Genomic DNA, 23,062 nt, shown 5'->3' on the forward strand with positions numbered 1-23,062 from the left:
GCCGCTCTCACGATCCTTATCGGAGCCTCCGCCGGCGCGCCCGGCTCGGGCGGGAGCGGGGGTCCGTGCCCGCTGCCTCCCGCGCCGCCCCCCCGCACCCCCTCCCGCCGCCGGGGTGCCGGCCAGGAGCGGGAGCGGGAGCGGGAGCGGGCGCTCTCCCCGCCCCGTCATCCGCGCGTCCCACACCCCTCACACCGGGCATCTCATTTATCCCACCGGACAGTTGTTGCCCCATTAAAGCGCAGTCCCGCCCTTCGCGGAGGACCTTTCATCTGGGGAAGTTTTATGACACTTTGTAAATGTGCAAAGTTTTTAATTAGACTCGCCAGACAGCCCCAGGCAGCACTAGCGCCACGAAGTCTTCATGCCGCTCTCTGCTTTACAGCACAACAAGCCGCTCTACTCCTTTGAAGACAATGCCGACTATGTCTACGATGTCATGTGGTCGCCAGTGCATCCCGCGCTCTTCGCCTGCGTGGACGGGATGGGGCGCCTGGATCTGTGGAACCTGAATAACGACACCGAGGTGAGGCGGCTCGGCGGCGCTGGGAGGGCGCGGGCGGGCGGGCAGCGGGGCGCCGGGCAAGCCCTTAACCCTGTGAGAGCCGGCACTGCCGGGCACCCCTCGCCATCCTCCCCGCCGGGGCTCCAAGGGGCGCCGCGCTCCCTCGGGGCGGGGACAACCCGGCGTCGGCCGCCGCCCGCGCCCCGGGGCGCGGCGGGGAGGGGAGGGAGAGGGAGGGCAGGTCCCGCTGCCGGGGGCGCCCGCCCGTCCCCTTCTCCCGTCCCCTCCTTCCTTCCCTCCCTCCCGCCTCCCTCGCTGCCTCCCCTGCGGCGGGGCTGCTGCGCTCGGTACCTGTCAGGGGCGGGAGGGCCGACTCCGGCACCCCCGGCAGAAAGCCAGCGCAATTAAATGCCGCGGTGCCGGCTCGGGGAGGAGGCTCCTTCCCCCTCTGTTATTTTAAGGTGCGCTTTTAAACCGCGCCCGTTCTGCAGGTTTTCTTTTTATTTTATTTTATCCCCTCACCCCGTTTCTGACGCTGGGAGAGCCAGGTTTGCGATTCCGGCCCAAACCCAGGGGGTCACACCTTGGCAGCCCGGCCACGCCGCCACCGCCTGTCAGCGGGACGGGGCTCGTGTTGGACGGCGAGAGTTGCTCTCCCTCTGAATGTATTTTCCTCTGCGCCACAGGCTCTGGGGACTGGAACTTGAAAGCCCCGTGCCAGCCCCTCCAGCGTGTTAGAAACCAAGCGTGTGCCCCTGCATCTCCCCTCACATCCTGCCTCTGAGTCGCTTGGTACCCTGCTTCAGTCTTTTAAAGCACAGGGCATCTCTCTCACACGTTATATGGGGCTTTACACCCTCACCCCTTTTTTTTATCTTTAAACTTTGCTGTGGAACTTCAAGGTACAAATGCAAACAACTACCTTTTCTTTTCACTGCTATTAGCTAAATAGTGGAGACCATTGGAAAGGAAAGGTCTCGCGTTTGAATTTCACTGGTGAGAAAGAATTAATCAGAGGACTTTTAGCAAAGATTGAGACTGATAAACACTGTTTTTTAAAAAGTATCTTTCATACTCTTTTTTTTTTGGATTTTCAGAAAACCTGTTATCACCTGAGGTCAATCTTAGATGGCCAGTAATCAGTTTCTGGCACAAAAATTGAAGTATTTTTCCACACACTACGTCTTCCTTGTTTTTACTTAATGCAACGTAAAACTAAGAACAAACAGACTGTAAAAAAATAAAAGGCCACATATTAACTGGCGAGTTTCTTTTTATGTCCCAGAAAAAAGAGACGATGGAAGAACAAGCGGCAGTGTTTTCCTCCTTACACCCTATTTTTAATATTTTGTTTTTTTTAAGATTAGTTGGATCATTAATATACCTTTCACGTAAACCTGCTGTGCGTTTCAGTCAGAGTAAAATACGGGTGCAGTTTATGGCTTCCAGTGAGTGGTGCTTGCCATAAATAAGCACGGACAGGTAAGAGGAACCAGCACCGGGCACTGCACTGTCAAGGGGAGCAGTGAGGCCTTTTGAAGTGCTCTGAGCAGGAAGCAGTGCAGCCTTTTTAATTAGAGCACATACAGCTGGAGGATATTCAGGAGGAGTCTCCTAAGAATTTATTTTGGGAAGGGAGGGACATATCCTTCAGGTGTTCTCATTAATGCAGGCTTAAACACACAGCATAAAACCCAGCATTTTGAGAAGAAAAAAAAAAATCCTTTCCCCCTGAAGTACCAGGGCTGAAATTGAAATCAACTGATGTTTTGCCATTTTACTCAAGGAGACCATAATTTCTTTCCAAAAAATTAGTCTGGACTGCTTGATCCCATTCCCATCAATAATAAGGCTGTATGTAGCAAACCGCTGCTGCTTTCAGTCTGTTTACATATAAATATATAGGAACATCAAAAAAAAGAATTAATTTCAAGCTTCATCCTGCTTTTATTCTGCATGCAAGGCCACCCCCTGATTTCACAAATTATTTCCGTTCTCAGAGGTCAAAATCAGCTCTTATGTAGGATCAGACTGGAATTATTTCCATGGTATCCGAGCTTTGTGTTTTTGTGAGAATCAAATTTGGGTCTCTGGACACAGAAATGTAATTTGCTTTCCTTACTGAGCAGTGATGAAACAAATAAAAAAAATCATTATAAATTATAAACTGATAGAGTCTGAATAGATGTGAAGTTTTTTTATGCAGAGAAGCAACAAAAGTATCTCTGAAAGAGAGAACTGCTAACAGTTCTTCTAAGCATTGTAACTGAAAGTGATTGTTGTTTGCTTTTACCCTCTATCTGGTAGGTCATAATTAGCTAATAATGTTCCAGATTTCTGTAATTGATTATGCCATTTAGGCCTGCACAGCTATTTGCGAAGAAAAACTCCTTGTCAGCACTTCTGCCTTTGTAATAAGAGATCTTGAAACACCTATTTTTTAGATCGTTATTACTTTTAGATGTCAGATATGTGATGTCAAAGTATTTGTGAAGACAGTAGAAAATGACAGGTCTATTACTGTGTTTAACTGCTAGCTATTGATAAAAATCTCTGTGTAAGAACTAGATGTCATTGTTATTAAGAAGTCCTGGCTTTGTTTAATTTGGGGAATAAGCTGCATTCGTATTTAGGTTTCATTTTGAAAATCAATTAAGAAAACACCTGGGTTTAGTTACAATATGCTACCTCTAAATTTTTGAATCTCAGCAGAGTTTCCACTGGTGTTGCTCTCGGTATTTATTTGAAACATTTTTCCTGAGAGCTGGATGCTTTCTGACCAAGTAACTTAGATCATTGGACTGTACCAAGGATTTAATCAGTGTAATAATTATTTTCAACATATTGTTGCAAAGTTGCAAGGCTATTGGTGTTATTCATGTTTATTTCTGCATATCAGAAATTATTTTTGTAATAGCAAGGAAAATCATCATGTTTTATTTTATATCTGATAAATGCATATTAAAAAAAGATGAAAATAAAAAAATCCTTACCCACTCGATCATTCTTTTGCAAACTGAACATTTTTTTTATGGATCAGTGTAGTGAGGTTTGCAAAAAGCTTCAGGATAGCAAATGCTGATTTCTTACCGATGTATCCGTAACATTTATTTTTTGGAGATAGATTGGAGAGGATCTCTTGGTGCTTGATGAGTCTTATTTATGTATGAGCTGATACGAAACTGACTTACAAAGTCGCTTATTTCTTCTGTGGTATCCTGTCAGATGTTTCTCAGGATTTTTGTATGTTGTACCTTAGCTTTTAAAGTGTGAGGATGGTGTCTGTATCTAGAAACAGGCAAGAGATGTATTTGCAAGCAGGTTTTGACACTACATAGGCAGTGAAAATAATAATAAAAAGCTGTATTCTTATCATGCAGGTTTTTCTGACTGCATCTTTCTTAATCTGTTATCTGTTAAAATTTCATTTCAAAATTGTTTAAAATCTGACAAGCACCAACTTCAGAGAATTTGTAAGGTATTTCAAATGTGATTTTAAAAACATAATGCTACCATTATAAATAAACTCTTACCTTGAAGTCTAAAATAGGCGTATGTAATTTAAACTATCACTACTGAGAACAGACAAATCTATTTTAAGATACTATGGTTTGACTATATTTCTCTCCATATCACTGGAGAAAAGGTTTTTTCTTTGGATTTTTAAAGACTGTTTCAGTATTGCTTTTTATTTTATTAGATAGCTTTGTGGATTAGTTACAGGATTTTTCAAAACCATTAGGTTTTGAAAAAAGCATGGGTTGTGTCTTGTGTCTGCGGCATTCCTGCTTATTTTTATATGGAACACTGAAAGAATGCTGTATTAACAACAACAAAAAGTAAACCCCCAAAAACAAAAAACTAAACCAAACCCCGGCTCTAGAGTTATGTATTACAGCCTTCTGAAAGATGTTGTGAAAATTCAATGCCTTAAATATGCACTGTATATTTGCACATGAAACATATATCTGTGATCTGCAGTTTTCTGAGAAATGTAGCTGGTTAGTGGCTTAGTCCTCTAAAATCTGGCATTTAGCTGTTTGAAAAAACCCATTCCCAAATGTTATGAAATTAACTTTGTCTGGATTTTTTTCCTAAGAAATCCATGATCACAGCACTAAAACTTGCTTGTTTGTCACTGTGATTTTTATCATGGATTAATGACTCCATGTCAGCTTTTGGCCATTGACTCTTCTTGGGTAACAGACCTGGGACAAGGAGTTCGTGCATGCCAGCTTTTTAGGTAATACTGCCTTGGACAGGACCTAGGCCTTGCACAATGGGGAGATGAGTCCAGTAGTTATTTGCATTTGAATGGCTTCCTAAAGGGGGGAGGATGGTATCTGCTTTCTGATTGGTATCCAGCATTATTTCTACATCGTTCATAGTTCTGCAAACAAAATCCTCCTGCATTTCTCTTGTGGGGCTCAGGACACTGCTGTGAAGCCCTTTGCCAAGGTGATGCTTTAGCTGTGGCAGAATCCTTGCACTTGAGGTGCCAGTTGGTTTGGCAGCCTGGTGTCAAGGTTGGTGAGGGGGAGCAGGGAGTCTCCAGGGGGAGAGTCAAGAGAAGCAGCCCGGATTCCTGGTCTGTGTCCAGCTGCTGGCGTGGCAGTGCACATGCTGCGGCTGCAACAAGAGTGTCAGCAAGTCTGCAGAGGTTTGGCTTCCTGCTGTCACTCATCTGGTGTGACACAATGAAGGCATTAGGGCTGAGGAGGAGACTGGCATAGCAGCTGTACAATGTTCATTTTAAAATTATTTTTGTCCAAGATCTTTAGACCTGTCTCAGTTCTCACAGTCAGAGAACTGAGATGAAGTCAGCAAAGTACTGGTTTTGTTAATCATGCCAGTTTGTCAGTGTTCAAACCAGGGTTTAGAATGACCTTCAAACTGCTTTCTTCCTGCTCCTGCTGCACTGTACTGCCAATGGGGACAGAAGCAGTACCTGTCACTCCTCCCAGGGTAGACGGGACTGGTTCTTGTCCAGCTACTTCTTTTTAACCTGGACTGCTCTCCGTTCCCTGCCCATTTATAGATCCTGGGACACTCCTTGTCATCTCACATGTTACCAAAACCTTTTCCCACCAGATGGATGTGGTGGAGGAGTTGTTTTTGCAGCTATCCTATCTCTTTGCCTTGACCTAAAAGGCAGTGAAACTAAAGCCCTTGTTTGGAAGGCTGTTATGCCAAGCTCCACGCTCCTTGCTCAGGCAGGTTCTCTCCTATTAAAGGCAGCTGGGTGGAGCATTAGTAGGCTTGCAGGTTACTGTCATTTGTCATATGAGGTGACCTAAATCAACTGAGTGATCCACTATCTGGGACAAACACCCACACAGTTCCTTCCTCCTGCAGCATCTTTTGATGCCCTCATTCCAGCACAGATGACAAATACTTCTCTTGGGATCATGTTCATTGCTTTATTCATCCCACACATTAACCAGAATCTTTATGTGTTCTTGTGGATCACCTGTTAAGTTGGTTGACTTGGGGCAGGGAGGGGGTTTAGGAATTAAGACAGCATCCAGGTGTATTTAAAGCAGAAGTAATTTCCTGGGGATGTAAAGGAGAATTGTGGGAATATATTGTAGGAGTTTCAAAATGTCAGCTCAGCTGTTCTCACTTCTGCCATGTCCTCACTCTAAAGTGATTAGCTCAGGACTTTTCTGATAGAATACCTAAGTTTCAACCTCTGCATCTAGCCACAGAGGTGAGTATGGATTCAAAGGATGTGTCAGCATGAATACAGAGATGTGTCTGCTGACTGTCAGGTTATCTGGGCCTGAGTCAGAAACCAGGCCAGGACTGAAGCCAAATCCTGCTCTCAGTTGGTTCTTGGCCATGTCAGTGACTTTTGAGAAAAAAAAGTTGGTTTTGCATGTTTCCAGGACTAAGGGGGAAAACATGGTTTCACTTACTGCCCCGTACCCTTCATTCCAAGCAATCTCTTACTCTTCTCTCTTTTTAGCACATCATCAAAGAAACAATGAATCCTTTTGCTTTTTTCCCTCACCCCAATGAGAATTATTTGCTTCTTCCAGCAATGCCAAGGGACTTTGACTCATCCAGGACATCCAAAACTGACCCCTGGGTTTGTAGGCAGTGTGATTTTATTGTCCTTCCTGTTCCTATTGTTTCAACAGGTTCCCACAGCCAGTGTCACCATAGAAGGAGCGTCTGCCCTCAACCGCGTGCGCTGGGCCCAGGCTGGGAAGGAGGTGGCAGTTGGTGACTCAGAAGGCCGCATATGGGTCTATGATGTTGGAGAGGTATCTTCTGTTGGGATTCTTTTGTGGTTTGTTTGTTTTGTTGGGGTTTTGTGTTTTGTTTCTAAGGTCAGCTCCTGAGACTGCCACATCCAAGTCGAAGAAAGAAATCTGTCTTACTCTTTCAGTGGAGTCCTCATTGAATTTCAGTTGCCAGCAGTGTGTTTATCGTAAAGCTACCTTGCAAAAGAGTTAACTTGTTGAAGTCTCATGAGAGAAGTCTCTTTTAAAAGCTTCCAGTCTTTTTCAAGCTGTTTTTTTATAATGATCCTGTGGGTGCATTTGGAAAAAGTTAGAAGAAGATAAAGAAAAAATTGAGGTGCAAAAAGAGGCAGAGCTGTTCTAAAATTGGTCCTGAAGGGTTCACCTTTTATACTCCAGTATCTCTTATTTTATGATACTCCAGTACCTCTTATTTTATTTTATTTATTGCTTAAATAAATTATTTATAAATTAACTTAATGCTGTAAGTTTTTCTCAGCCTGACATGCATAGAATGCATCTGTTCTTTTGATACTGCTTCATATGTCTGAATATGTGCAAAAGTACTAACAGGAGGAAATGAGAGGTGTCATTTTGAAGGATAGTAGGGGTATGCATGATAGATAGCAGGATGCATATTCTGTGTCTAAGGCTGCTCTCAATTCACCCTGCTACATCTTATAACAAGCATCTAAACTGCAGTGTGTTTGGCAGTGATGAATCTAACTCTTTGTTGATGAATGCAATATAAAAGTGTTCCATCGGCATTACAATCCCTTGGAACAGGTGAGGGTGAATCTGAGCAATCAGCTTTTATGTAGAGAATTTGTTTTCCATCATTATCTGTGATAGGATATGGAGATACCCATCTCTACACAGTAGGGAAACATTATAGAATGCATACAGAATTATCTGTAACTCTCATAAAGTGATTTTATGGCCCATAGCAAAATTGCTTGTGCATGACTCATATTTTTGGATTTCATTCGCTAGTGCAGGAGTTTCCCTTCCACACAAATGTTTGCTGAAACTTCTTGCCATGTTGTTAGCATAATCTCTAAATTGTCTAAGGTTACTGTGCTCAGATTTCCACTGTGACACTGGCAGGTCAGCTGTTTTTATTTATTTTCCATTTTGCATGATTGTTCTGTCTTTCAAGTGATATGACAGGCTGTGGAAATGTCTTTGATGACAGCACAGTCTGATCTTGTCTGAGAGTCTAGACAGGCTGTAGAAATGTCTCTTTTTGCATATCACACACCAAATCATTCATAGGACTGTTTACTCCTCCAAGCTCACCCAAAAGAAAATAGTGTTCTATGCAGAAGTAGAAATATTGAAGTTTTTGACCTTTCCTGTGTATAATAAGACATCATCTTGCAAAATGAGTCATAGTGATACACTCAAATAAAAAAAAAAAAAAAACCATGCTTCTATTACTTGAAAAAGAAAACAGAGTCGTTCAACAGTATTGATTTGTGTGAGTCTAGTTCAGTGTAACATAAGGAGTTCTGCTTCAGGGATGTTGTGTGCCCTGCCCCTGCAGAGGTTCAGTGTCTCCAGCTCAGCTCCCTATGTGCTTAAGTAAAGCGATGGATGTCTCTCCACAAGGCTGCTGAGAGACCATTGTCAATCCTGCTCTGCTGTAATGAATGAAGGAGCTCATTAATTTGTCTCCTGGTTCAGTCAGGCAGTATCAGTCTCTGCAGTAATTCCTGCCTGAAATTTAGGAGAGGTCATCTGGGCTGCAGCACTGCTGGGGCTGCTGTGTTTGTTAGTGTCTTTTTCTGGTTTAAAAGAGAAGAGTGCTCATATATTCTCTAGCCCAACTGTTCTCACTATAAAGCCTCAAGTGAGATACAGAAATACTTTGCAGATCAAGAGCCTGGAACCAAGGGCATGGACAGTGAGGAGCAGCCTCTTGGGTCATGAAGCCTGTGGGGCAGTCTGTGAAGAGCTCTTTGATGAGAGATTCCATCCTCACCTGTCCTCTGGCATGACGCATGGGGGATTCACAGTGCACGTACACTCTTGGGACTGTCTGCTACAGAAATATGGCAGCCTTTAAGGATTTTGCTTTACTTCACTGTGCAGACACTGTCCAGTTTTTGGCTCAGCTGGGGTCCTCCTTTGACTGTCCTTTCTGTAGGGGTTTGATTCTGGGATCAGATTCTGGGATCTGATGGGGCTGCTCTAACCGTTTAAAAAGAAAAGTTCTTCTCCTGCCAGCCATCCTTAGCCACATGCCTTGCTGCCCAGTTTTTGTGCAGGTAGAAGGGCTTGTCACCACTCATATTGTGCAGAGAAATACAGATCAGTAGAGAAGTATTTATTTATTTATTTGTTTTGTTTTCTTTGGGCTGTTTTTCTCCATGAAGTTATTCAAGTGGGAGTAGACAAGTGAGCATATAGCTGGGGTCAAGAGGCTGAGAGCTGGACTATATAGCACCCAGCAGCAGCTAACTTTCCGATTTGACCCAGCACTATTGCAAATCCTGGCACTAAGCTGTGAAAGTTGACCTTTCAGCAGCAGCACTCTCCTCGTCTCCTACAACATCATCTTCTGAAAAGGCCTCATCACTGGAAGAACTCATCTCTGCCTGGCTGATAACTCAGTAGCATCCACTTGTTTGAAGGTGCATCTCCCTGATTTGGGAAGATGGGCATGATTACTTGCATTAGAAAGTCAGCAGGCCACTTTACAAAGACCCTAAATACACTCACTAAAACCATTAATGCTCCACTTAAACTGCACCCTTTTAAAAACCTTTGTTTACTTGTAGCTGTTCCAAATGTCACATTAGATCAGCTGTAAACTCATAAAGCACTGGTTCCAGCAGAAGAAAAAAATACTATATTTGTATTTTAATACAGCATCGTATCTTTGAATTTCACCTTACTAGATAAACAGTTTTTCTTACCTATTTCTTAGACAGCATTGATTCTGTGAATTTTAATCAGAGCAGAAAACATCAGGCTATCGACCATTAAGGAAAAAATTAAGTGGTAGGAATTTTTACTTTGATAGATTCATCACAGTTTTAAGGAACTATCCTAGAGAGCAGTAAAGTTTACTGCTGCTATTAACCCATATGGTATAAAAAGAAAACATATGACCTAAGTGAAGAACATAAGACATAAGGCCTAACCTTGCATCCTTTGTGAAGGTAAGGAGTGTGGGATCGAGGCTGTTTTCACTTGTGTAAGAATTAGAATTTGACCCATGTTGATATATTATCCAGTCATAGTCTTTATGACAACAAGAAATGTCAGACACATGAAGAACATGGCAGGGTCCATGACCAGGAGTTAAAAATAATGGTGACACTTTCAGTTAGGCTATATAGTGTTATCTCCTTTGACTATGTAGTTTTAGTTGTTTGATTTTGGCATCACATCTGAAAATAACTGAACACATTTATTTTCACAGTGAGGGGTCTATTTTCTCGTCTATGCTTGTGCTTTATGCCCATTAGCATTAATGGGAGTTACACACACACAATTCCAGCAGAGAGGAGACTTAAACAGTCCATATAGATGTGCTCTTGTGGATCAGTAAGCACTGTTTTAAGGAATGTGAATTATGAAATTAAATAAAAACCCAAACACTCAAAAATCCAATTGTTTCAGTGTGATGGGATCTTAAACTAGTACATATAACCAATCATTGTATATACACTTTAATCTCTGTAAGATCTAACATTTCAAACTTCTGCTGGCATAGTAGGTTGTGATATTATTATTATGATAGCTTGGATAATACATTTTAGCTCCTTTGGCCTTATGGCTTCTTTACTGGGCAGCAAGTTTTCTGTATGGTAGAAGCTGATTTTAACAGAACATGGACCACTGCCTAGAGATTTATTCACATGTTCAGGTGATTGATAGTTAGACCTAACTGCATGTCTGTTTTGCAGATCTGTTTTCTAGAAAGCTTGCTCCCATTGTGCACGCTTCAGTGATGTTACACAGTGCCTGCTGTCATAAATATTCTCTAACAACCATGTTTGTTGCTTACCATGCTTATTGCAAGTGCTTTTTGCACCTTTGCTTGTAAAAGCAGCAGCTTCTCATCCACCTTCTATTATTTCTTTTTTCCCCCGTTTATCTATTCCAGGTCATATTCTGCTTGCACTGTGAGAATGTAGATAGAAACTGTGAGTCAATGACTTATTATTTCATTCTAATAAAATATAAAACAAGTTTGCAGCATAGGATCACAGAATTTGAAACTGCAATCACAAGGAGCATAATGCAGTACATTATTTTGCTAAAGTGGTTACAGGACAAGCTATTGCATCTGTTTGGCAGTCTTTCAGACAGTTAGTTCTAGTCATGCTTTTAACAGGCAACTAGTGTGACAGGTGGACTGGAGAGAAGTAAGAAAATGTCTTTCTCAAAACCATCCAGGAAGACTGGCTCTGCCAACAAAGCAGTTTCCTGGGATTCTTTGTACGGTTGTTACCTCTGTCTTTGTTTCCTTGAAGTGACATCAGAATCCTATGGATGTTTATGTGACTTTGTTAGGTTTCAGAGTTAATACTGCTTTAAGCCTTTTTAGGGCCACTATGTTAGGTTGTTGGTGTACTTCCCCATTTGCTGCATCATAGGTGTTAATCCCATATCTCATTTTCAAGTACGTGACCAGTGAGGGAGGAGCTGGTAACTGCCCTGAAGTACATGGATGAAGTAGTACAGTAAGGATATCCCACTGGTGCCCATAAAATATTTTCCTTTGATTCCAGCAGCCTTTAACAGCTGCTCTGAGATTTTTAGGGTTCTAGACAGAAACAAAAGTATATTTGTGACCAGCTCTCACATTTTGGTATGACTATTGAGTCACTTTTTTTTTCTGGCTAGAGTGGGGAAGCATTTGTACTTTGTACTTCTGTCTTGTGTTTCACTGTAGATTTCATACAGAAAACACATATCCAGCATCTCTTTCATGCAGTTAAAAGCTGCTGTAGCCCAGAGAGAGAAATACAAAGCTAGATTTTGTGTCACGTAGTTATTAAGGTAGATTTTCCAGTAGGTTTGCTTTTGCCATCATAAAGCTTCTGTAGAGCATATATTGAGTTGGGAAATGTTTTTGCCACAAAAGCAGAGTTGAGACTCACCATAAAACATTTTATTTTAAAATCTGTGTGGAGTTACAAGTATTCTTGGAACACAGATAAATGGCTCACACACATATCATGAAGGCAAATTTGAGCAATAATAAGGGGTTGTGCTTACAACCAAGTTTTATTCAAAAACATTCAAAGATTAAGTAAGACACAGGAGTTACAACAACATGCAGAATCCAGGCATAAAGGATAATTAAATTTCACCGTTGATATTTCTGCTAGGGAGGTTGGAACCCTGGCCTCAGAGAATTTTAAAAACATGCTTTAACAAAGCAGAATCTCTTAAGAATTGTTGGAAAATGTAAAGAACTATGGTTTTGATTTGCTTCCTCTTTCCCCCCAGTTTTATAAGTTGAAAGATTTTAAAACTGGAAGCATTTAGAGATGGCAAAAAAAAATACCTGGAACTTCAGCTTTTTACTTGAATAATGTCTGAAATATTGAGCAGAACAAGCTCCTCGTCCCTCATCATTTCAATTTTGACTGATATAGTCTGTATTCACAAAGGGATTTTTGAAGTAGGTTAAATAAGAACTCCCTAATGAAAAAAACGCACTAGTTTGAAATCAGTCAATTTAATTACTGTGTTTTATGAAGGCCATTACCCATTGCTGATTACTAGGGTGATAAAATCTTTAAGCTTTGGTAGCCTCCATAGGGGGTGAGCTGATCTAAGTAGAGCAAAGTCCAGTCATTATCACCCTAAATACTTGTGTTTCTCATTACAATATTCATTACTTTAGGTTACTGTGAATGCTTTGAGGTCTTTATGTAAGCACTGGTTTATTCCTCTGTAGAGAAACAATGTTATGTTGATAAGTTAAAACCAAGTGTTTATATACTTCTACAGTTTAAAATGAGGCTTAGCTACATCCATACATAGAAATGCTTGAGTTTATACCTCTGAGTATAAATTTCCCTATACACACCTATTGATGGCTGTTTGCTTGTCAGTGAGGTTGTATTAGTCTGATAAGAAATGGAAAGGGATATGAGTTACCTTGTTATTTCAGTCTGTTTGGGTACTTAAAGGAGCTGGAATGGAGGCTTATGTTCCTAATAACAATCTTTATTAGGGAGGTACTTTTCAAGATGGAAAACTGAGCCATGATCTAATTAATCTGAGTTACCTAAGGCTGGTTACTGAGGATTGGAGATCTTTATCTCCAGTGCCAGCCTGGGCCCTTGTGCTTCCCTTTCTCTGCCACCTCTTGCGTATCATGTGGCATCACTGGCTCTCTGCCCTTCTCAGTCTCCCTCATCGTGGGTTTCAGACTTACAAAGCAGCTTCATAAAACTGGTGTTGTTTAAAAGATCAAAACTGTGCAAATGCTCTTTTCACTTTTGGTTATAAAAGAAGCAGCCTCTCATCCACCGTCTATCATCTATTTTCCCCTTTTTTTCCCATTTATCTCTTCCAGGTCATATTCTACTCTGCACTGGAGTGCAAAATCCCTTATTCTTATGTTTTAGAAAGTATTTTATTTTAAAAAAGAACTCTTGAAATGTGTCAGAGAGGGATGTGGATATGGGTTATGGGGAGAGGAGAGTAGCCTGTAGAAAGGCACAGAAGAACTTGGTGTGACTAAGCCAGAGAAGCGTGAGCCTGGTGGCAATATAGATGTTCCATGTACTTGCAGAGTGCCTGGAGCCAGAGGAGGAGACCTATTGGAGCTGAGGACATGCTGCCACCATGGCATGTGGCTGCAAGCTGGCCATGTACTCATTTGGGTCAAAAATTAGAAGAATATTTTCAACTATCAGAAGGTTGAAGTCCCAGAGTGGGTGGAGACACTGGGACAAGCATCCTCTCACAGTGGAGCCTGTCCCCAGGATTTTGTGATGTGCTTGTGTGTGATGCAGACATGGGTCACGCCTGTTGGACAGGGTCACTCTCCTGCCCAAGCCCAGATGTTTGGTTGTTCCTGGCAACAACAGTTTCTTCTGTTTCTCTCTGTAGATAAATGGACATGAAATTCTACTTCCATTTTACTGTCTGAATGTTACTTGTTAGAATTAAAGGAGGAAGTGTCAGATTTTTTATGAAAGTACCTCTTTTTCTCATTTGTTGATTAGACAGTGAAATTAAATGGGTATTAGTGAAAACAGACAGAAAGGGTGGGAGTTTTAAATGGTCATCTTAAAAATTCATTTGATTCTTTATTCTTAGCTTCCACTTGCTTATGATGAAATATTTCAGCAGTTCTCCAGAGACAGCTTAGTAGCTCCCCATTGAATTTCATGGGGTAAAAAGACATGAGTTTCCAATGATACAAATATATTTTCGAAGAATTACTCAACTTCTCATCATATGAAATAAAAACCTTAAGAAACCTAGTCAACCAACCAACCAAACTCTGGCCCTATTCCTTTTTATTCATTTGCACACTACTTTTAAAGCTGACTTATGTTTCCTTTTCCTTTGCAAAGGCCCAGATCCTCCCCCTGCAGAGAGGATCAGAGAGAAAAAGCCACATGTGACAGGAGTTAATCATGTAGCTTAATACACTATTGGAAGGCACTCAGATAACGAAGTGATGAGAGCAGCAGAAGAGAATCTGTAAGAGATCATTCCCTTTCTGCACAGTGCAGCCTGCAGGAGGGGGAGAAGGGAGAGCTCTGTGTAACAGTCTTCCTGCTGGTATTTTCCTGCTGAGCTGGGAAGTGCTGTAAAGGGCAAGAGAAAAAGAGCAAAGGGAAGCCCAGATGGGACATACCCGTCTGTGCACATGGACACTACTCAGGCTTCACTTCTAGTTCCTCAGTTACTGTTTCTCCTGAAAACTTGTCAAGAGGCTTAGTTAGAAAGAGAATCTGGGTCCAGGCTTTCTGTGGTAGCTGTAGCTGAGACAGCTTTAGCTGGTCTGCCCCTATCCTAACGCTGTATTGTGGAGCTCTCTGGGGGACCACAGCTGTAGTCAGTGCATGTTAGCTGTGTCACAGAGTATGTATTTTAAATATCTAGTTAGTCTATTGGGTGGCATTTTCTCTGAAATTTTTTACCCCCTTTCTGATGTAAAAAGAAATGGTACTGAAAAAGTCCATAGCTTTAAGTAACAGAGAGTATGGAAGAGGAGAATTGACAAGTATGAAATTTAGTTTAAGCTCAGTTTGTGTGCAGCAATTTGCAAATTTCATAGAAATCCATGACTTATCATTGTGGTGTCACTTCTGAGACAAGAGCTGTTTTGTATAATTAATTTTTTTTCAGGGGGCTTCTGTGGTTTCAACCTGTCACATCCAGTAGCAGTTTTCATTTTGAGAATCCTTAACTATGTTTTCAATCTTTATGGGTTGCAGAATTGTCGCTATAGGACACGAAAGAACACAAGCACACCACCGTTCTCAAGGTTAAAGAAAAAGGGAAGTTTATTTTCTGACTCCAATATTTATAGTTTTCTAAGAGTGACAGCGGATTGGAGGGTGACAGTGACACCTCTCCAATGACACTGGTCAAACTAACAGTCTATCAACTCTCTCCTCCTCCATAAAGGAATGCAAAACAATGAGTTATTTACAGAAAGTGTGCGAGAAAGTTCACTGCAAGAATGTCAATATCAGAAGGCTTAGAAAATCTTAAAAAACCAGGGTGACACAGAATGGTCTGTATTTTGAACATATGAAAAATACTTAATTTGTGACTCTGAAAGTAACACTTAAAATATCAACTGAGGATAACTCTGGGCCTTAATACATCCCATTTTGCAGCTAAAATTCTATATTCTGTGTTTAATTTAAATGTGAAATCTATACTGCAGTGCCTGAAGTGATGGAAGATTCTGTGTCTGAAATGGAAAAAAAAAAGAAACAACAAATTAAAACGGACTGCTATTTCATGATGGATGAGCTCTTGCAGATAACGGGATGTGTACAAAATCTCAGAGAGGGCAGCAACTCTCCTGCTGGCTAAAATCTTTGAGCAGTTTATAAGCTGCTGTGGTGAGAGTCCATTTGCCTACTGAGAGCCAGAAAGCTGTGGCAGAAGTCCTTTACAGTTCCTGTTCTGACAGGTTTCCTGGTGTGAATCATGGACATGGCCAGCTTGGTCTGGAGGGGGAGCAAGCTGAGTATGATTTATTTCTTCCCTGAGGCAACAATCCTTCATGCAGCTGATTTTCCAGTGAGGCACCTTTGCCAGTGCAGCCCCACAAGCTGAAGCCCTGGTGTTTCAAGTGAGAACGATGAACCCATTCTTCCAATCAATGTAGTTGTCAGTAAAAAAAAAACCAAAACAGTAGATACTGAAAAGAACAGGTCGAGGGCTCCTTACCTTCTAGTTCAGTTCATTTAGTATTTTTAGGCTTTCTTGTGCAATGATGACAACTGATAACGTAATTTGGTAGAGGAGAAATCCTGATGCCTTAGCTCCAAATGTTAAATGTCCTGAAATGCATGTAAAAAATTCCAGACTTTTCATTGACTTTGAGAAATGACAGTTGGAGCAGGACTGAGATCCCCATGGGAGGGGAGGTGAGGGCAGGCAGCATGCCTCACTGTTTTTGTCAATCCACCTGTAAATTTGTGGCATTACAGAAGAAATGGAATGGTGGCAACTGCAAGAACTTTGTTGCTTAGGGCACTACCTCTGTTCAAGCAAAATTGTGAGCTTTCCTCAAGCATGGCAAATGCTCTTTCTGCTGATTACCTCTTCTGTTTCTAAGGTCTTACAGGCCAATACTCTCTGCCACTGAAAGTATCCCTTGAGGGAGATGCGTAAGAGAGGCTCCTTCCAATGTGATTGGTGACAGCAGTGGGCTCAAGAGCAAGCTATAAACTTGTAGTCAGCCACAATATTTAAAAAAAAGGTGATTTAAGTAAATAAAAGTTTTTGAAATTTCAGTTGGAAGTCAACTCTTTCAAGATGACTGATGATTGCTGAATGTTTTATCCTCTGTAGTCAATATCAAGTGCAGCATTTTGATATGTTAATTGAGGGAAGCAAAATCTGTTTGATAGCTTGGACATCATTTCTGGTTAATTCAGGAGACCCTAAGCCAACTCTGGTTTTGGAGGTGGAACTGTAGCATTGTCTACAATTAAAAATACTTCCCACTTCCTTGTTTTCTTTTCTATATGCCCTATCAAGTTGTAATCCTTCAGGCTGAAGTTTTCCATAATTGGTGTTTGGTTCTAGCACAGGTTTTGTTGTTTCTTCTTCTTTTTTTTTCTTTTTTTTTTTTAAGATTAAAGACAGTACCATAACACAAAATTAATAACATGCTCAAATTAAGGGAGTTAGTCCTAACTCTGACATTTCCTATCTTTGAAGTGTTACAGTCTGCAGTCTTAATGTTCTGTTAACATGCATTTATGTGTCATGTAAGTATAATTTACAGGCTATGTTTTATTTTGTTCTCCTGTTAGACTGGCATCGGGATGACGGATGCAGACAAAGAGTACTGAGTTTGGAAAAGAATTAATGAGCATTCAAATGTTCATTTCCTATGTAGGCCCTTTGTACAGCATATCTTTGCACATAACATATAAATTATTAAAATAACACTATTGTTTAGCTTGGTATTCAAAACATAATTTAGCATCAACTGTGTGACAATTCAGAAGTTACTGTTCTTCTTAGAAGAAAAAATAGTTTGGTGAAAATTGATTGAGTTTTTGTTTAAGTTGGGGGGTTTTGATATAAGCTAATATTTTGTCTTTTTTTTTTTACTAAGGCAGCACTAGTTAAATCAGATCCTGCTGGTGAATTGCAAAGAAATAAATCACAACAGACGCTAATCTAGATGAGGGCTAAGTAATTAACTTCATAGAAGGGTGGTGTATATATTGTGTCTGTGACACTAGACTGACTGCTGTGCATAGAATAAATGCAGTATTTAGGTTGCCTATGGTATTCCACCCCTTCAATTAAGTAAACAAATATATATAGAGCTACTCTTGAGTGTATCCTTTGTGGTCTAAACACTGTATCTTATTAAAATCATCTGCACGCAGTATGTGGGGTTTGAGTTCCTGCCAGTGGTTTCATCCATTGTTAACAGTGATGCTCAGCTCTCCCAAGAGTTAAATACAGTGGTACTTTAGTTATGTGGAGAGGGTGCTCTTGGTTACTTTGGTGGCCATTTCACTGCGTATTACCTCCCACTTTGTTTCCATCCATGTGTGTGGCATAGGGTGTTGCCTGAAAAAATATAGGCTTTTTCAGGAAATAAAATATCTATATAGGTTGAGAAAAATATCAAAGGCAGCCTGTAATTGATTCTGGGGGGCAAGACCAGGGCCAGAATAGGTGTGTTCCTGCCTGCTCTATGTGTGTATTAAGAGGTTTAATATTTACATTTTCATATCTCTTTTCACCTCAACAATAGTGACAAAACATCTGTTGAATTCCAAAAGATAGGATCAGTTCTGAAAGTGGAGCTATAATTGTTCATTACTGTTTGTATTGTGATCCTCATTCTGCAAGTGATTGTTCTACTTTTTAGAAATCATCCACTTCAAGTAGTTATAGTTTATCATCATGAAACACATTTTTACCTACAATGTTACATTACATTCAGATGTTAATCCATTGCTTGAAGTATTTGCAGCAGACTTCTTTTCAGCACTTAGAGATATGGACAGTATAGGTTGATGAAAATTTTGCTCAGAGAAAATGCAGCTAAAACTACATTTGCCTGAAGCTGTGTTTATTTGATGATGCTGTTAAATTGATTTGAAGGAATATTAAAATGGTGATAAGCCACATACACAAAAAACTTATTGTGAAGTCTGAGATTTTAGTCACTAGTTCACCAGATTTGCCACAAACTCAGATTAATCTGAGTATTTTTTAAGTTTTAAATTAATTAGCTGTCTCTTCAAAGAGTGTTTAACTTGCTCTTCTAAAAAATTGTAATAGCAACAGGCTATTTTGGAACATCAATTTTTATATAGTTTTTATTTTCCCTGCTAGATGTGAGATTTTATGGCATATACAGCTCTGTGGAAGCAGAGACAAGTAAACAGAATTGTCTAAAATAAGATCACCCTTTGCCTCCAAACAGCAACTCGAATGTAACTAACAAAAGATGCGCGTTAATCAGAAGTATCTGACCTTTCGGAGCACAGTGATTAGCTATAAGAAAGCCATCAATTTAGATCAGAACAAGCATTGTGCATCCACGACGTGTTTGAATGGGTCACAGATTTTCGAACTGGGAACTGCTATCACCCTTGGAGTGTATCTCGGACCACCATGCCGGCTCGTCTGCACACGTGTAATTGAAAACAGCGAGTGGCACGGGGGCGGCGGTGCCGGCTGCAACCACAGGCTCTGGCAGATCTTGTGAGCCCTGGTGTGGCTGCTCCTTGTCAGATTCTCCACTTACACCTGTGTCCATGGGATGCGTGGATCAGAGTGTTACAGGCTGTGCTGGTTGGAGAACTTTGCCCCTTCACAGCAACCTTGCAGTCACTGACAATGCTGAGGAGGTTCTCTGCAGTCTCGTCCCGCGGCCACTGGAGCTGACGGGTGCCGGCTAGCCGCTCCCGGAGTGACCGGTGGAGACCACGAATCCCAGCCACTCCCAGGTCCTCTGCCAGAGCCCCGGGTAGTGGCTCCGTCTGCGGCGTGGTGACGCAGGCGAGAGCACGACTGCGAAGCACCGAGGCGAAGGAAAGAGTGGACACACGTATGAATGCCCAGAGCCTTTATTAACCCAGGCGGGCCAGTAACGGCGTCAAAGAAAAACCCATTAAGGAGGCACTGATAAAGGGGAAGGTTGTGACACGAGGAGCCACGAGGGACCAATGAACGAAGCCCAGGGGATGAGCGAGGGACACAACTGAACCAATAGGAATGGCCCAGGGGAGGGAAAAGGCTCAGGGGACAAATCATATGTTAGGTAAGGGAAGACTGACATAGAAAGTTCTCGAAATGAAAGAGGATTGGTTACAATGATGGACAGGTAACTGGTGGGAGGAACAAACCATTATGAGGGAGAACATGGGGAGAACCGAGGGTCAAACCAAATCTTAACTAATAAAAAATAACCAACTTTACAATAAAACCCGTATAAACGGCACAATGCTACAGTTCTCCCTATGGCTGTTTTTACTTTGAGGCTTCTGAGCTCTAGGTGAGGCCAAAAAAAAGAGTGACTGCTAAAGTGGTGACTAGGATCACCCAATAATTTCATCAGTGATCAGTGGCGCAGGTTATGAGCTAAGTGTCTCAGTGACAGGGAAATATGCCCATGAGGTACAGTCACTAAAAGGAAATGGAACAGGTTCAACATAGACAGCTGTGCTCCCTTTGAGCTTATAGGACAGCTGGTTCCTCTGAAGTGGAGGTGGCTGCTGCTGCTGAAATTGCATTTGATTCTTTCTCAGGAGAGTCCACTGCCCTCCAAGGAGAGCTGTGATGGACAAGAGCTTAGAGGGATGAAAACAGGAAGAGTTTGTCCACTCCCATCCCAAAGATTTAGAGGCTTCAGGAGAGGCAAGGAGCCAGAAGTAAAGTGAAATATCCTCAATGAATAATTCATTGGCTGCAAAGTGGTTTTTTTTAGAGAAACTGAAGCTATAGAGGAATTTGGACAAATTCAGCTGAAACACTCTCAGCCATAAAAAAGATGGATAGGAGGGAAATATACAAAAGTCTTGAAATACATTGTAATATCTTGTTTCAACTATCTGGATAGATTCCTTTAAAAGGCGCATTTAAAGATTTGGGAGTTTTGTCTGAAAATCTCTCCTTCTCTGCTTCTTTCCTTTTCTCCTTTTCCTTTTCTTTCCTTTTCCCTAACTTTAAAGAGCAAATGTACTAGGAGGTGTTAATTTATCTGTAAATGAAATTTATGTTGATTTGTACCTTCAGACACTGTTTTTTTTGATCCTTTTCTGCTTGCTGGGATTGTCTCAGAGCTCTGACAGCATCAAGAATCAAGAGGATCTCCTCTTCCTGAGTTCTGTCACACAGATTTCAGAGTAGTAGTGTTCAGTGAAGTTGCTAATTGCACAGTTTCTAGGAAAACAAAGAAATACAGCTTGTATTTGTCAAATCTCTGGTGTATGGATGGGAAGATCTGCACACAGAGGAAGCCTCTGGCTCCAGGAGGAGGTGGAGGAGGCTGGTTTTGGTGAAGTTCACATGCCTGGTGCTGCCTGTGCTCCTTGCTGAGCCTCAGGGATGGGGCGCTCTGTCGCATGCCTACCAATGCACATAAAGCATCTTCTTGGTCAGTCCTAGTGAGGAGCAGGGCATGTTTTTGGGCAGGAAAGCTGACAGGTTAGTGAAGTGCTTGGCTAGAGTGATCTCCCAAGAAACAGAAGCTTCAGAAGGTTCAAGAGCTCTGTGAGACGCAGTTCAGTTGTGTACTAGATAAATCATGTAGAATGGTGATACATCAGTAAGGCAAGGACGGCTGCTTGTCAGGAAGATCCTGGCAGCCATTTTCATAGATAATACTGGTTTTCCTCATTAGAATTACTCTCTGATGCAACCATGATGTTAAAGCTGAAGCAATGTGAGTAATTCAGTCAATCAATTAGGCATGGGTAGCATTTGCCTTTCACTGTAAAGGGATCAGAGGAAAAACACTTAATAGCTTTTATGTTCTTGTTCTGCTCCATACCTTAGCATTAGTTCATTCAATAACCTGACCCAAATAAGTTATTATATTATTATGCTTTGGTGAACATTTCCACCCTGCATCAACATCATGATATGAAAGTTAACACATGCTGCTTTGTAGTAACTGGAAGTGGACAGAAAAATTGTCACATGATTGAGGAACACCCAGATAGCTCTAAACCTCTGCCCTTCCTCCATGGAGTAACTCCTCATTTCTTCTTCCTCTGCCCTGGTATTTGCAGGAAAAACTTGTGCAGAAAAGCTGAGAGGGAGATCCCACAGATGGGTCTCCAGCACTTGTGGATGACAATGCGCCCAGATGAAGGAGCTTGAATGGAAAATGACTGGAAGGGGAGCATTAGTCCAGAAAAGAATTTGAATTGGAGTTTGTGGATACTTTTGTTTTTATTTGTGGTCTATTCCTGTAAAACTGTTGTGGTTTAGTATTGGGGCCTTTTCAGAAAGAATGGGTTTGGAGGATAAAAGACAATTTTTCCTTTGACTTTATTATTGCCAAGGTTTCCCTCTGCATCCCTGAAGAATTTATATTAGAGAGGTTTATTTTACTGACAGTCTATTAGCAGGATTGGCCCCTTGTTTAAAGCATGATGCAGTGCATGAGATTAAATAAGGTAAAATAAGATGAAGTTGTAAGGAATTAGGTGGCATGTGGACATTTAATATTTTTTCCTCTGTGCTAAAGGTATTGACTTTGGTCATTAATTGCTTTGTGAACTGAGTCACTAGAAATGGCCCAGACATTGCTAATACTGTCATCTAAAAATAGCACATGTAATGCACACATTCCTGGGGAGACTCTTCAAGTGTGAGATACCAAGTTGTTTTAATAGCCTGGACTTTGATTTTATTTGTCTGTGGCCATGCTGTGGAGTAAAGGCAATTAAATAATCTCAATGTTGTAAATATATTTAATTCTTTTCTTTAGAATGATAAATTTTCTTTTTCAGCCACTTAATACAATGTAATGCTGTTAAAGACTAGAAGACAAGGAGCAGTGATGCTTTATTAAATTCAGAAAGTCCTTTGCTTAGGATATTGCTCCACTTAAAAGATTTTTCTACTTGAAATCAGTGAGACTCATTTCATTCAAGAGTTCACCAAATGGTAATGCTGTACACATGAGAAGAAATTAAATCTTTTAGGAGATGTAGTAATAACAGAGAGATGGTTGCACAGCTGGTTTTGGTTCCATCTCTGATAGCAGGATCTCTGCACTGCCCCTTCCTACTACACAGAAGCCAGTCTAGGTGTGTGCCTGTGGCCAAACATGTGCTACAGGTACTTGTGAGCTGGTGCACTCACCTCTCTTCTGGTGCTACAGTTCCTTCTGCTGAAGGATTTTGAAAGAACAGAGTGGTCTTTCAAATATAGGTCACCTCTGATCCACATCTGTGTATGTGAGCATGAGAAACAGCTGTCTAAAATGATTTACTCTTGTAACTCTGGTCTCCATTCCTGGGAGAAGTAAAGGAGAAAAATGCCAGAAGTGGAAGGCAAAGAATGGAAAACCCAGAGACTGCAATGATGCCTATATTAACTGGGCTGACATGGCTTTTTCACAGGTTGCATTTCTCAGCCTGTAGCCTGA

General features: G+C 41.3%; 1 protein-coding gene across 4 annotated transcripts in view; it reads left to right on the plus strand.

Annotated features, from left to right (window-relative positions):
• The window catches only part of DYNC1I1 (dynein cytoplasmic 1 intermediate chain 1), a 186,495-nt gene that overhangs the window by 160,719 nt on the left and 2,714 nt on the right, over positions 1–23,062 (plus strand). For all 4 annotated transcript variants that reach the window (XM_036404674.2, XM_036404682.2, XM_036404698.2 and 1 more), the window contains exons 15-16: positions 386–526; positions 6,649–6,774. In XM_036404674.2, the coding sequence (XP_036260567.1) occupies positions 386–526; positions 6,649–6,774 (267 nt within the window). The remainder of the gene's footprint in view (positions 1–385; positions 527–6,648; positions 6,775–23,062) is intronic.

This window comes from Molothrus ater, chromosome 1 (genome assembly GCF_012460135.2).
Source record: "Molothrus ater isolate BHLD 08-10-18 breed brown headed cowbird chromosome 1, BPBGC_Mater_1.1, whole genome shotgun sequence".
NCBI classification, from domain to species: Eukaryota; Metazoa; Chordata; class Aves; order Passeriformes; family Icteridae; genus Molothrus; species Molothrus ater.